This window comes from Mytilus trossulus, chromosome 4 (assembly GCF_036588685.1).
Source record: "Mytilus trossulus isolate FHL-02 chromosome 4, PNRI_Mtr1.1.1.hap1, whole genome shotgun sequence".
In the NCBI taxonomy this organism is placed as follows: domain Eukaryota; kingdom Metazoa; phylum Mollusca; class Bivalvia; order Mytilida; family Mytilidae; genus Mytilus; species Mytilus trossulus.
In genome coordinates, this window is record NC_086376.1 from 11,777,322 (window position 1) to 11,792,658 (window position 15,337).

A 15,337-nucleotide genomic window follows, 5' to 3' on the forward strand; every position below is an offset into this window, starting at 1 on the left:
TTTAACTTCTGAATGGCTTATAAGTCTTAAAATAATTTTTTAGTCCACAGATATTAGTGATGTCTGGATTTCCCAGAAACAGGCCTGCGTTAACAGATTTTGTATCAGCTATAACTAAGAAGCAAAGCTTATTGGTCTGCGGACACATATTTATGGTAAGACAAACTAATTGATCTTGGTGTGCTTGTTCCAAGTAAGTAGCTTGCAATGGTATAATTATTCATATTTTGACTATTTTATTTACTATGTCTGTTGAGTTCACGCATCATTGTAAACATAATGGAATTTGATGAGACTGTCATCAAAGTGAGAGGGTTAGCGCTATGGTTTAATCCACCATTTTTTACATTTAAAAGTGCCTGTACCAAGTCAGGAATATGACAGTTCTTGTCAATTCGCTTTTGATGAGTTTTGTTATTTGATTTTGCCATGTGATAATGGAATTTCCGATTAGATTTTCCTCTAAGTTAAGTATTTTTGTGATTTTACTTTTCAAAATCGACTTGAGAGTACTGAACACCGGTACATTACTGCTACATATTATATGTTACACTTATCGTTGTCACATTTTCTTATTGCTTTCTCATGTATGGCATCACCAACCTACCCTGAACAATGCAAGCCATTTGGGGCGTAGAAACTGATGAGTTTACCCCTGATTTTTTATTTGGTTCTTTTTGTTTTATCAAGTTTTATTTTGATTGTAAAATTAACCATAAGCACATTCTATGTCTTAAAATAAGATTTTATCAGCATTTAAAACTAAGAGTAACTTATTTTCTCCATGGTTTCACGCAGCCGAAAATAGAGTTGATCTTACCTTGATATCGTAGAAAGAAACCAAATACATTAAAGAGTTATGCGTTCGCTACAAGATCTCGTTTAATAAACATGTTGAAAATAAATATATACAATCAGTCATACATAAATGCATCACATTTTACCATACATCATTCGATAAGTTTACATATAAGATGGTTATATAGGGTAGGAGGGTTGGTAATAGTATACAAAACTAACTGTGTCCTTACTATTTTGTAACAAACGTCGCATTGGTCACTACGCCTAAATTATTTTTTATATACTGACCGCCGTAATCGTCCGTGCAGAAAGAATTAAGTGGGTATTATCCTATCTAATTTAAATTTTAAAAGACCGTTATATAACACATATGACCGTAAAGAAATGTAAATACATTAACAGTAGTTATGTTATGTCCCTTGATATCTTTGAGGAAATGAGTCTAATAAAAAAATATGTATTTAGGTGTCAAAATATGATCCATTAAACTCCTTAAGACCTTCCATCCAGATTATTACAGGACCCATCTATTGCTCTATGATTGCTTTGTTCTAGTCCTGAATTTGCATGCATTACTTGCCACGAAACGCAAATCAACCAACATGCAAATAATACTTGACATTTATATGTGACCCGACAACTGGGAAAGAAGAACGAATAAAATATAAATACATTTTCAATATGATGTTCACTTTACATTATGTTGGCTTATCAGCATCATAATGATTTATTGTTCTTGAGGTTTCTCAAATTACATAATACCTGACATAATTAATAAACATATAATTGTACTTGGTTAACACATTTACTTGATGCACTAGTTACACTCTGTGCATTGAACTTGAAGATTCACTTTCATGTATCTTAAAATAATTTAAATGCATTGCACAAACTTTGTCAATTTATTATAATAACTAGTTGTAACCGGAATAACTGGCCATATCCTATGTTTCATTGATATTTTTTTAAACTTCCTTTTCATACCATGTATGTTGAAAAAACAATGTACATTTTTTGTATGGGGAAGTCTATTGATACCAGTTCGTAATGAATTATAGGTTCATAAGGAGAAAATTAAAATAAGAAAATAATTACTAATCGGGTATAATGCAACATTATACTAGTGACCCAATGCTACATATATGGGATCAGTACATTCCATTTGGAGTGAGAGTAAAACCCCATTTGGAATTTACTGATTTTTTTTATGAATTTGTTTCAATCGTTAACCATTAATTTTTTCGTCTGTTGAAAACTTTCAGAAATTTTCCTCAACAGCGTGTTGTTTTACAGAGGAACGTAATACCCCTACTAGTCGTGTATTGAAATACACCTATAAACACCTACTAACCTAATGAAATATACGCGATCTTCACGAGGTTGCTCTCGACCAATCATATTTCTAGAGATGCATCCGACAATATATGTAATTAATCTTATAATGAAACTATAAATGTAATAAATTTAGATTATAACACAATGTTGCTTGCTGTATCCCTATTTTTTACATTTGTATCCACTTGTATTATGTCTTTTTGTTTGTTCACGCATTGTTGTCAGTATAATTGAATTTGATGCGACTGTCATACAAATAAGAGGTTAATCAAGCTATAAAACCAGGTTCAATTCATTATTTTCGACATAAGAAAATGTCTATGCCAAGTCAGGAATATGACAGTTCTTACACATTCGTTGGATGTTTTTGATCATTTTGGATTTGCCATTATATTAGAGATTTTCCGTATTGAATTTTCCTTGGAGTTCAGTATTTTTGTGATATTACTTTTTTTAATGAAACCTCGCTCAAATTTATCATATTGGCTTATCAAGGTTCAAAATTTTTCTCGACCAATAATGGACTCTCGGTTTAGATATATTTAAAATATAACCTGTTCACAATGACTATAGCACACACAACGAATTGTAAAAGAGATATTGGTAGTGTACAAATTGTTATATATATTACATATATTGTATGATCTGTATAATGGAATATTAGATCGATAATAATATCTATAATATGACAGTTGTTGTCAATTCGTTTGATGTGTTTTATCATTTGATTTTGCCATTTGATTATGGTCTATCCGTTTTGAATTTTCCTCGGAGTTCAGTATTTTTGTGGTATTACTTTTTACCTACCACACTTTTAAATATGCAAACAATGCAGTATAATATTTGCTCTTTCTATATACATAAAACATGTAATTATATGTCATTAAAATATATAAGTATATATTTTCGCTAAATAGATATAAGAAGATGTGGTACGGTGCAAATGAGATAACTATTCATCCAAGTCATAATTTGTAAAAGTACACCATTCTAGGTCAAAGTACGTTCTTCAAAACGTAGCCTTAGCTGACACAGAACAGCAGTCCTCGATTGGGTCGTCTTGCTGCATCTGTCATGCGCCGATTGTTTGATATTACTCATAGTATGTTTTAACCAATACAGGTAAAATGAAATTTTATTTCAGGGAGATATGTCAGACCATGTACAGAAACTTCGATCTACAGCAGCATATAAGTGGTTTGAGAAAAGAAAAATACGTGCCTTTTATAACAGTGTTGTTGCACCAAATTTACGTATTGGCGCTCAGGTGTTGATGCAGGTATTTGATCCAAACTTTCCGTATATTGCAATCCAAATCTAAAACTTAAAAAAAATGTTGTTCTATCGTGATGATTTTGTTGAGCTATTGTAAATAAAAACTGATCATTATTCCTTAAAAATCTGTATCTTCTATAATGATATGCTAATTAAACCTATATCTAGAAAGAAATGTAAAGTTTAAATCAAGTATGATATCTTTGAATAAAGAAAAAATAATTTTGATAAAGCATAAAATAACTGACATTGGTGTTAATATATATATATGTAGGTGATATATTTTGGAAAACTTACATTATACATTTATATCCATTATAGGCTTTAGGTGTAGGAAAACTGAGACCAAATACCTTGATGCTTGGTTATAAAACAGGATGGCAAAATGCTGATCCAATGGAAATGGAAGAATACGTCAATATCATTGAGTAAGGAATGCACCTCTTTTACACTCATATATCAAATGTTAATCTTTTAAGATAGTTAGGACGTTGAGAAGGGCTATCTTATTTTTTACAACCTTCCTTATAACCATTCTCTATCAGGTCTTTGAGATCTAATTTTCTGCGTATCTTTGAGATCTAATTTTCTGCGTATCTTTGAGATCTAATTTTAGCATGAAATCTTCAATCGCGGCTAGAATATTTTGCATACATTTTAAGTTTTATTTTGTGTGTGCCTATTGGTGCAAACTATTTCAAGAAATACCCAAAAGAAATAATAAAATATGTTGCGATTCCGTTTGAGGTTTGCAAAGATCTTCTTTTATTTCAAAAAGGTTTTCCAGATTTCCCATGATTCGTCAAGTATACAATATCAAACTCCATAAAATTTAATGGATCCGAATTTCGGAATCGTTCGACTTATATCATCCGGAATTTCGGTTCTACCAAATTTATAACAGAACCAAAAGAAATTTTTCAAGATTATCTATTCTTTTTTTAAGACAATCTTTTGAGCGAACTCCTAGTTTTATGATCGTCTGTTCCGTTGTCTTTCTCTTTTCATTTCAAACATTTAGATTTCTATTGTAAACATTTCTTCATCCTCACTTATGTCGCAGAATTAAAAAAAAATGACTCAAGCAAATAGAAACCGTAAATATGATGAAACACATTCTTTTCTATATAATATGCATTATCTGCTATATCAAAATCCATGATAAACAAAGACACCCTGGCTACTTTAAAAAGATTACTTATGTATCCTTGTGTTTTAAGCTGGAGATTCATTGATACCTTATGCCAACAATCTAGCTTTTTTCATATCTTTTTATCTTTATTAGAGACGGATTAGATTTAAAATATGGTGTGGGAATACTACGTGTGAAAGATGGATTTGATATAATGAGAGTCCCAGACGACAGTTACACATTAGAGTTTTCTGACTCAGAAGAAGAAGAAGAATCGTCTGACGATGGTAAAATTTTATTATTTTTTAATTGAAAAAATAAAAATATTTCAATACATATAGGGTTTAAGTGAATAAGGTATTGACATAATACTTGCTTCTATTATTTATCGTATACTTAGCATTAATATGATAGCTTTTGCATATGTGTAATGAACGGAAGTACACAAGCAATAAATCTCGTGCAAAAAAATTATAACAGTACCTCTAGTACAAGTTACTTCCGGTTTACTTTTCCGTTGTGGTGTCAGATATTTTTTATTATGACGTAAACAATTGACAGGAATTTTTGTGATGTCTAGTAATGGCGTACAAATAGCGATAAGGTGCATTGAACCCAGTGGTAAATCGGTTTGTACAAAATCCGCTGTTATTGAAAAACAGAGGTAAACATGGCTAAATCCAATGATATAGATTTTCAAAATGAATATAGTTTAGTACTTGCTGCTAAGAATCAACAGGGAGTAACAAATGACATTGATAATTATTAATCATCTCATAGTACAAAATGTAGTAATAATGATCATAGAACTGTAAAGACCTCTATGCTTCCAGCTTCCAATATTTTTCAATGTTTCAAAATGCCTCTATTAGTTATTTCAAATGTTTTCTTGACGTACATAAAACAGTTGTCCGAAGTATACGATAAAGAGATTAATACATGGCCTTTTTCTATATCGGCCCGGGTATCATCCCTCGACCCATATCAGCACCTCAACTACGTCTCGGGCTGATATGGGGGTCTCGGTATGATATCCGGGCCGATATGGAAAAGGCCATGTATAAATATCTATATAATTAAGTGTAATGATGATTTTTATTTCATAATGAGATTGATGCTGTGTTTTATTTTTAGTTGTCATTTTAAGAGTTTAATTGTAGTGCCTTTGTTTTGATGATTGTTACTTTCTAATGGAAATGCCGTTTTATTTAATTTTGAGTCCCAAATTGAAGAGTTAATTGTAGTTCTGAATGTTTATAGCTAGTAATTTATTTGTTTCATTTTCAGAAGAAGAAAACAAAAATGACAAGAAAAAAAGAGCAGATGTGTCAACTATAAATGAAAATGGTAGCAACGGAAAGAGTTTTACCAAACAGAGAAAAATAAATTCCAATCGATTAATGTCTGTACCTGAAGGTTTCGAGAATCTTGGATTTGAAAATGAAAATTCGAAGAGTACAAGTACAGTAAAGTCGAGTAGACCTGTTTTGACATCTTCTGTATCTAAAGATTCTGTAAAAACCTTTCGAAATAAACTCCAGGGAACAATAGACGTTTGGTGGCTTTATGATGATGGAGGTAAAACATGTGGGGTTAAGGGAATGTTGTGTTTTTACGAAGTATAACCTTAATATAGTAATGTATGCAACATTCTTTTAAAATTATCGAGTTTGACTTTTATTTCTCACATTCTTGTCTTTCGGAAGGGCTGGTCTTGAATAAATGGAAAATCAGTTTTCGTTTTTCAAAGGACTTTCATCTCTGTGTTCATTCTTGAAATTTTGGGTCCTCAATACTCTTCAACTTTGTGTTTGCTTGTCTTCTCACTATTTTGATATGAGCGTAAATGAAATGCGCGTCTGGTGTATCAAATTAAAAGCCTGGTACATTTAATAACTATTCTATAATGTTAGTCATTCATTATCTCGTATTTCTATGACTAAACTCACGTTATAACCTTTAATAATTTTAATTATTTGATAGCAAATACAGTGAAGACAAAATATTTTCAGAAGCCTGTATTAAGTTGTTGTCGATGGTTCATGGCTGTCATACTGGTTTTTGTTTATTGTTTTAGTTACAGGACGTTAGTTCTTCAAATTGTCATGTCAGTGCATTTTATATCTGATCTTATTGTATAAATAGTGCAAATTTTAAGTTGATAACCTTTGTCGTTTGAACTCGGTTTGATATTTGTCTCATTGGTATGAATTATATCACCTCTTAATATTGAACATAAAAATCCATCGGTAAAATCCAGCTATTGGAAACTTAATAGCGTTAATTATTTGTAGATGTTTTGCGCATCATTCTCTATACCTTAGATTGGATTGATATTAGAGAATAAAGTATTGTCGTTTTTGCATGAAAAGTTACTCAAAGGGTCATGATCTCTCACGACATAGCTCTGAAGTTTCCCCTTTATTTACTTCACAGGACTGACATTGTTAATACCATATATTCTGTCAAAAAGAAGAATGTGGAAAAACTGTAAATTAAGGGTGTTCTGTGCTGCAAGCAAGAAAGGACAGCACGAAGAAGACGAAGCTAGGTAATTTAGTTTTGTACTGTTTTCTATTATGTTTATGACATTGAAGTCATATTTCCTAAGTAATAATTATTCACAAAAACATAATATTTTCTCCCATCTTGTAGTAGTATAAAAGGTACCAATTTCTCTCTCTGCCTCAACAATTAATGTCTCTTCAGTGATGCTCGAGGTCAAAAAGTATAAAAAGTTAAAATAAGTGGTTTTGAATTGGAAAATAATTAATGGTTGAAGACCAAACTTAACTTAGTACTTTTTGGACATGTATTGTCATAAATTATTAGTACATTTTCTATATGGACAGTCACATAAAGGATATTAGTAAATAACAAGAACAACCCCTTACAAGATGGGACGGTGGAAGAATATCCCAACGAACATTTTAAAAGTCAAGGAATAGTTTACGAAGCACCTTGATTTCGATTTGGTGTAAAGACTGAATATCAATTGGTTTTAAAGACTTTCTTTATACAGCATTCATTATATATTGAAATTATTCTTTGTCCCACTTATTGCATAAGGCATTATCTGCGATATAAACCAATAGTATTGTATAACACATTAAATTGAGATATGTAATTGCATTTTAGGATGACATCACTGCTGAAGAAGTTTCGAATAGACTTTGTTAAATTAACAATTGTAAAGGATCTAACGAAAAAGCCAACACTTGCCATGTAAGTTCAGTTTATATATATATTCAAAATAATTTTCCTCTCATAGTTTATATGTTTCCCTTGGTTTCAGTTTTTAACCCGGATGTGTTTTCTTTCTATTCTCAATAAATTAATGGCGCTTTTGAGCAATGATATTCCCACAGGTTTTTATCAATATGTATGCAATTAAACTCATCATACTGGGCTGGTGAAACCTTTGGGGGAATTGAAACGCCACCAGCAGCGGCATCGCACCAGTGGTTGTAAATAACTCATATACCAGGTTTATATTTTGTATATACGCCATACGCGCGTTTCATCTACAAAAGACTCATCAGTGACGTTCGAATCAAAAAATGTTAAACAGCTTAAATAAAGTACGAAGTTGAAGAGCATTGAGGACGAAAGTTAATATAATAAAAGCTAAGGTTATCTATGCCTGAGCTAAAAAAGCCTTAGTATTTCAAAATTTAAAAGTTTTGTTAACAGTTAAATGTTACTCGCGCAATGCATTATTCTTTACGGTAGATATTTAAGTATAGCACGGTTTTTACAGAATTATAAACTAACGAGTGTTATAGTTATTATTTTCATTTGCTAAATATTCATAAATGTAGTGTTGTTCACTGGTACTTTATTCAATTTATTTCTTCAGGTACAAAAAGTTTGAGGCTATGATAAGAAAATGGAGATTAAAAACTGGAGAATATTCATCGGAATATCCATGGAAGATAAACGATGGAGACCTCATTTCTAATAAACTAAAAGTAAGAAATAATATGTATAGTGTTTATATGGGCGTTTGCCTCTATAACTAATGGTATTATAGACGTCCTATCTTACTTTACCTACGCTTCTACATAGTAACACAGAAAACTTAACATTTCTTTGTTCATTGCTGTAAAATAAAGTATGTCTAGCTATCGTCTTAAAGTCATAAGGAAAACCGATTTCAACCTCCAAATATTGTATAATACGACATTTCTCAACTGTCGACAAACATTGTGCTCGTCTGGAGCGGATAAAAGAGGGACGAAAGATACCAAAGGGACAGTCTAACTCATAAATCTAAAACAAACTGACAACGCCATGGCTAAAAATCAAAAAGACAAACAGAAAAACAATAGTACACATGACACAACATAGAAAACTAAAGAATAAACAACACGAAACCCACCAAATACTAGGGGTGATCTCAGGTGCTCCGGAAGGGTAGGCAGATCCTGCTCCACATGTGATAAATATCGTATCACACTGAAAGTAGTTTTAGAATCAATATTTTCATAATTAAACACCTTAAACTGCTTTCAATAGATTAGTGGGTCAAGGCAAATGAGATGTGATCATGGAAGTTACACGGATATTACTTTGCTATCAAAGTTGTAATTATTAAGCAGAAATCAATTTATAACAATTTTAGAAAAAAAAAAATGTAACCTTCTTTCCATTTAAAATTGATGTCAACACAGTTACCTTGTTGAAATACAAGAGGTAAGATGATTTCAAATAATCAAATGAACATAATTGTAGCCAAAAGTTGTAAAGCTGCTAAATGTGGTTAACTTTACTCACTAGCTTAACACAGTTTATTTACGATATGGAAAAAAAAAATTATTAAGTGATCTTTTTAAATATATAACGTTCATGTTTTGTTTTTATAGACTTACAGATATATTCGATTACGGGATCAGTTGCTAACGCATTCACAGGAAGCATCATTAGTTGTAATGTAAGTAATACAGTGTTACCTATATTGAATGTAACTAGATGTTACAGGTATCAAATCCGAATGCCGAACTTATAATAAAGTATGGCTTAACGAATAAAAACTCAGAATAGTTTTGTAGATGAATTTACAATTGCATTCCGAAAAATTCATTTCAACTTCTAGGATGGTTATTTATATGAACACAAAAACAAAAAATAATTGATATTGATATTTGAATAGAAAACATACTGATGATTTGTCTTATGTCAAACGCATTTGCTATGTTTGTCACTATGTGATAAGATAAACATAATACATGATGGTCTTAATATATATATTCTGCATACTGACGTTGTTTATCATCTTATGAGCGTGTTATATTGTCTTTTATTTGTCTGAGTTCTTGTATTAATATTACGTTTACTGTTTGGTCTGTTTTCTGTAATATCCATTTGACGTGGCTCGGTACTTATACATCCTGTCATTGTGCTTGTATTATCTTTCATTTTTGCTGTTGTGTTTTGTACGGGTGACTTTGTTTTTCTTTGGTACATATTATGTTGCTCTATACTTTTAAAGGTCCCGTTGTTATGTGATTGTTCTATTATAATGCCATTATGTTATTGTCCTATTATAGTATTAAAAAATACTTTGAACGGCAAAATTATTTTAATCGCGTAGTGATATAAACCATATATGGATTCTTAAAAATTATATAGACTTCTGGATAATTTTAAATCTCGGTCTTTTTCTGTAATTATTTCTAACAAAACGTTTGATTTTTTAACCCTGAATAACCATCATTCCTCATGTGAAATTATTATTTATATAACTACTTTGAACGACACAATTATTTTATATTTCTTCCTGTGTGATGTTTACATTTTTCAAACACCCGAAGCAATGAATGTGGTTGTTAAATATGATAGATGTTTTTGTGCTTCCTTTTAAATATTTGTTTGTTTTTAGATTGTGACACAGTTATGATTTCTGTACCCATATTTTGTCAATTTTACCTATTATGTCTGTTTTGTTTACGCATTGTTGTAAATATATTAGAATTTGATGCGACTGTCCTACAAGTGAGAGGTTTAGCGCTACAAAACCAGGTTCAATAAACCATTTTCTACATTTAAAAATGACTGTACCAAGTCAGGAATATTACAGTTGTTGTCCATACGTTTGATGTGTTTTGTCATTTAATTTTGCCATTTGATTAATAGGAACTTTCCTTTTTCAGTTTTCCTCGTTGTTTGGTATTTTTGTGATTTAACTTTTTGTCCTGAAATTGAATTCAATTTAATCATGCCTTAATATTTTTAACTATTGATTGATTGATTGTCCATTACATTTCATCCATGTCCAATTTGAAGTATAATAGTAAGTGGTTCAGGGAATTTCTTGATCTTAAACAAACTAAATATAGAATGTTTTTCAATGTGTTGCTTTGAACGCAGTATAATAAGCCACCTTCACAAGTACAGAAGATTGCATACGTCTAACAGGTATTCTTCTGCTGCTACTATGAATCACACTAATTTTCCTCGCAACATGCCTGGTATAAAAAGAAATTCAATCACGTTTGTGCGAGACAATTGTTATATTTTGAAACCATTAATTTTTATGCCCCACCTACGATAGTAGAGGGGCATTATGTTTTCTGGTCTGTCCTCCGTTCGTCCGTCCGTCTGTGCGTCCGTTCGCTATAGGTTAAAGTTTTTGGTCAAGGTAGTTTTTGAAGAAGTTGAAGTCCAATCAACTTGAAACTTAGTACACATGTTCCCCATGCTATGATCTCTCAATTTTACTGCCAAATTATAGTTATGACCCCAATTTAATGGTCCACTGAAAACAGAAAATGATAGTGCGAAGTTCAGGTTAAAATTTTTGGTCAAGGTAGTTTTTGATGAAGTCAAAGTTACATCAACTTGAAACTTAGTACGCATGTTCCCAATGATATGATCTTTCTAACTTTAATTCCAAATTAAAGTTTTGACCCCAACTTTACGGTCCACTGAACATAGAAAATGATAGTGCGAGTGGGGCATTCGTGTACTATCGACACATTCTTGTTTAGAGGTGATATCATAGGTTACATAGATCGATACGGAATAAGAAATATTTTATTAAAGAAAGCTCAATTATAAACATTATGGCAAAGATACAACAAGGAATAACACCCATACAATATAACTGAAATTAATACTACAAGTATCAAAATAGTGTGTTCCCAGGGGAATAACTCTAGTATATATAGACATAAAAATCACTGGAGACATACATGCACATTATAAAAAGCCTCTGAAAGTTTTCGGGGAGTTTTTTTTTTTTTAATGATTTAAACAAATAAGATATTATTTTTTTCAGAACCTTACCGATTCCTAAAAAGGCCTCCTGTCCAGGAGCTTTATATATGAGTTGGTTGGAAACATTAACAGAAGGATTGCCTCCAACTTTACTATTACGTGGAAATCAACAGAGCGTACTAACATATTATTCTTGAGAATAAAAAATTTCATCATGACAGTGAAAAATGTTATACTAAACATTTTAATGATGTCAAAAAGAGTGAACATTTTGCCTTGTAAATATTAAGTGATGTTTTTAGATATATAACGTTCATGTTTTGTTTTTATAGACTTTGATATTGTTTATAATGTCTGATATTAACAATATGTTGTTTTCAATATTATTTAATATGAACAAAAAGCATTCGATAAACAATGCTAACTTGTAATATGAAAAATACAGATGCTACAAAAAGCGTTTTTTTAATGTTTGATGATATTTTGTAAATACTTTTTGTCCTTTTTTTGGTACATAAAATTCTCATTTTCTTAAAACTTATTGAATTTCCAAAAAGTTTGGCCTTGAGTATCACTATGGAGACAATTATTGCTGAAATGACTTCTGGTGCAAACAACCTTGGCACCATTAATGTAATCATTACCATTTGGTCGATACATCTGGTTATGAATTGTTAGTTCCCGAGGGTATAAAAAGTCCAGTAGCTTGGTATTTACTATGCACATATTGATATTGTGTTTATTTATGGATATTTTAATTTAAAATTTTCTTTTACAAAAGTTTGAAAATTGTTTAAAATGAAGGAACATATCTTTATCACGCGAGCTCCTACCAGGGTTTAACTTGTGTCCTTTTAGGTGTATAGGCTCTTTATTTAAGTCTCTCTTGCGACGAAAGTTGCAATTTGCGAGACATAGGTATTACAATCTGGCAGCGGTTACGGTGTAAACTATTTGTTTCAAGCTTTAGAATTCAGCAGGTAGAAGAATGTCTACCGTTTATCCTATGTCTATTGTCCTTCATCTCATTGTTATGGTTCAGTGACCGCTTGGAAAAAAATCAGATATTTGTTTAGTGACTCACTTATAATTAGTATTAGCATAGGTATATGTGATGTTGGTTCCTTGCAATGTTAACATGCTTGGGGTAACCTGATCTCGATCTCATTCCATAATCCAGTCTTGAAGGGTGAAGTTATTTAGTCAAGTCCTTTACTCATTACATACACCAAATACAAGTTTTTGCAATTTGGTCTATATCTCAGATACTATCAGGAATATGGCAACTATATTTGGTGTATGGTAGAATTATATAGGGTTTCATATAAGCTAGATCTCATTTACATGGTTCACTAGACAACGTATATTGCTCAGATCATATTGGCAATAGGTTAATTATATTTAGTGTATGGAATAATTGTAAGGTATACATGTTTGTCTGGCAGATTTTATATGACTTTAGCCTAATTTTCATTGTTCACAGTTAATGATGATTTTTTTTGTAATTTTGTACGTTAATCAAATACTATTAGCAATAGGTCAAATATGTTTGGTGTATGGGGTGGTTACGGTAGGTATAGTGTCCGGCTAGGATCGTGGTTTTTCAAGTGTTTTGATCCGGCTTTTTCGAGCGTAACCGTTATATTATGTATGATAGTATTTGATATAGAAAGATATTACTAACCCAACATTATTTTTCTTTATAAAACGTTAAAATAAGCCTTAAAATGCTTTAATTCCAATATACCGAATAAAGCCATTTTTATACACATAACACTGATACTGTCGAAGGAAATGCATACATGAAATCTATATATCCTTAGAAATACAGACACTGTACAAAAATTCTTGTTCTTGCATTGAAAAGGACATATTGAGACTAAGTTAATTTTTTTATGTTCGTTTTTTTTCGAGAGCAGTCCGGGATTTTTCGAGTGTGTCCAATTTTTTTCGAGCGATTATACCAATTGGCTTTAGTTAAAAATGCTATTTGTCAGTGTATTTACGATTAAAAATAATAAACAAAATTTGAAGTCTGTGTTGGTTTTTATTCATTTTTCACATCATGTTTTTTTTTGTTGGGGCGGGTGTCGGGCCTACATTAGTAGAATGTGTTTTCTTACATTGCATTTTTCTGATTCTTCTTTGCTGTACAGTACTAAACAGCTGCGGCATGATCGCATGATACACTGTTACCGTTAATTTTGATATCAAAGTTCATTTCTCTTATGTATGGTTGTGTATTATTATCTATTTCTTGCATGAATAGAGATTTCTCGTATCATCACTACACAGAGTATGAAAGGACAAAACGAAAATCTGCGTTAATTTGATTTGCTGGTGTTATACCACCAATTACTCCCTTCAATGTAGAACGTAAGAGAAAGAGCCTGACACAAAATAGTGTTTTCGATGTCCTTGTTTACTTAAACTAACCAACACAAAAAATCAAACTATTGGTTGAAGAGAAATATTTTTATACCATTTTGAGCCAAAATTTACTTGTCTATGAGTTAGAATTAAAATTTGAGGATTATTGCGCGCCACGGTAAGCTTATTAAAAACTTTGAAACCAGGGGTTATTTTTGGAGTGCCTCTATTCGAAGGTAAGTTTTTTTTAAAGGGTATTGGCATGTAGAAAGATGATACATGTACATACATTGTATCAGGATATACCTGGTTTCTAGGAAGTTAAACTTAGGGTAAGATATTTAAAAAGCTGCGAAAATTGCAAAATTAGGTAGAACAGATAGGGAATTTTAATTGGTGGTCTGACATCTTATACATCATCATAAGACGATATAACGGCATTTTCACTGGCTAATCGTTAGGTCATTGTTGACCTTCAAAGGTTACGACGAAGTTCATTTCATGTGCAAAAGGGTAGAACAACAATTCTTGGAATTTTAGTTTAACGCAATGAGAGTGTTGGCCGTATTAAAATTGAAATTAAATAACCCGAGTTGACAAAAAGCGTTATAACACCTATAAATATGTCATCAATGTCAAAAACTTAACTTAAACAAAAATCTTCTAGTCTGAAACTACTTGACCAAGTTCATTATCGAAACAGCACGAATGTTCAGTAAAATAAGATCGACAAACAAGTCACCATCACCAAAACAGATAATTTTGCCATGAATTCTATTCTGTCTTTTATGTTGAAGAGTGCCCTTTGTTTGACATGCACTGCAGCAAATAGACTAAGGTGATGAACACAGGCTCTTAAGAAACTATTTGATGTTTAATAAAATCCCTCAACTCGGAAACGTAAAATCAATAATTTTTAAAAATTCAAAAGGGATAATACCTCAATAGACAATTCACCGAATTTTCATGTAAATTGGTTACATCGTTTTTTGAGTTTTTGTCCGACATGACGACAATGGACAAATGGACAACGGGGTATCATAATACGTCCCGTATAAAAACGTCATGGTTCACCACTAAATTTTTATTTTGAAAGTAGAAAGGGATTAATATAAGTTGCAATAGCTTGTTTCCCAATCAACTATTAATAAGTTTGTTTTAACTAACAAAAGAACCATGAAATAAAGTTAAAAAGATTATGATTCT

General features: G+C 31.4%; 1 protein-coding gene across 1 annotated transcript in view; it reads left to right on the plus strand.

Moving 5' to 3' along the window:
• LOC134714690 (solute carrier family 12 member 3-like) overlaps positions 1 to 13,788 on the plus strand; it is a 28,697-nt gene extending 14,909 nt beyond the window's left edge. The window contains exons 14-23 of the mRNA XM_063576167.1: positions 44 to 155; positions 3,281 to 3,415; positions 3,733 to 3,839; positions 4,697 to 4,830; positions 5,831 to 6,121; positions 6,980 to 7,094; positions 7,682 to 7,768; positions 8,403 to 8,514; positions 9,409 to 9,476; positions 11,823 to 13,788. Coding sequence (XP_063432237.1) covers positions 44 to 155; positions 3,281 to 3,415; positions 3,733 to 3,839; positions 4,697 to 4,830; positions 5,831 to 6,121; positions 6,980 to 7,094; positions 7,682 to 7,768; positions 8,403 to 8,514; positions 9,409 to 9,476; positions 11,823 to 11,958 — 1,297 coding nt within the window. The 3' untranslated portion in view covers positions 11,959 to 13,788. The remainder of the gene's footprint in view (positions 1 to 43; positions 156 to 3,280; positions 3,416 to 3,732; positions 3,840 to 4,696; positions 4,831 to 5,830; positions 6,122 to 6,979; positions 7,095 to 7,681; positions 7,769 to 8,402; positions 8,515 to 9,408; positions 9,477 to 11,822) is intronic.
• Positions 13,789 to 15,337: the final 1,549 nt, after the last annotated feature.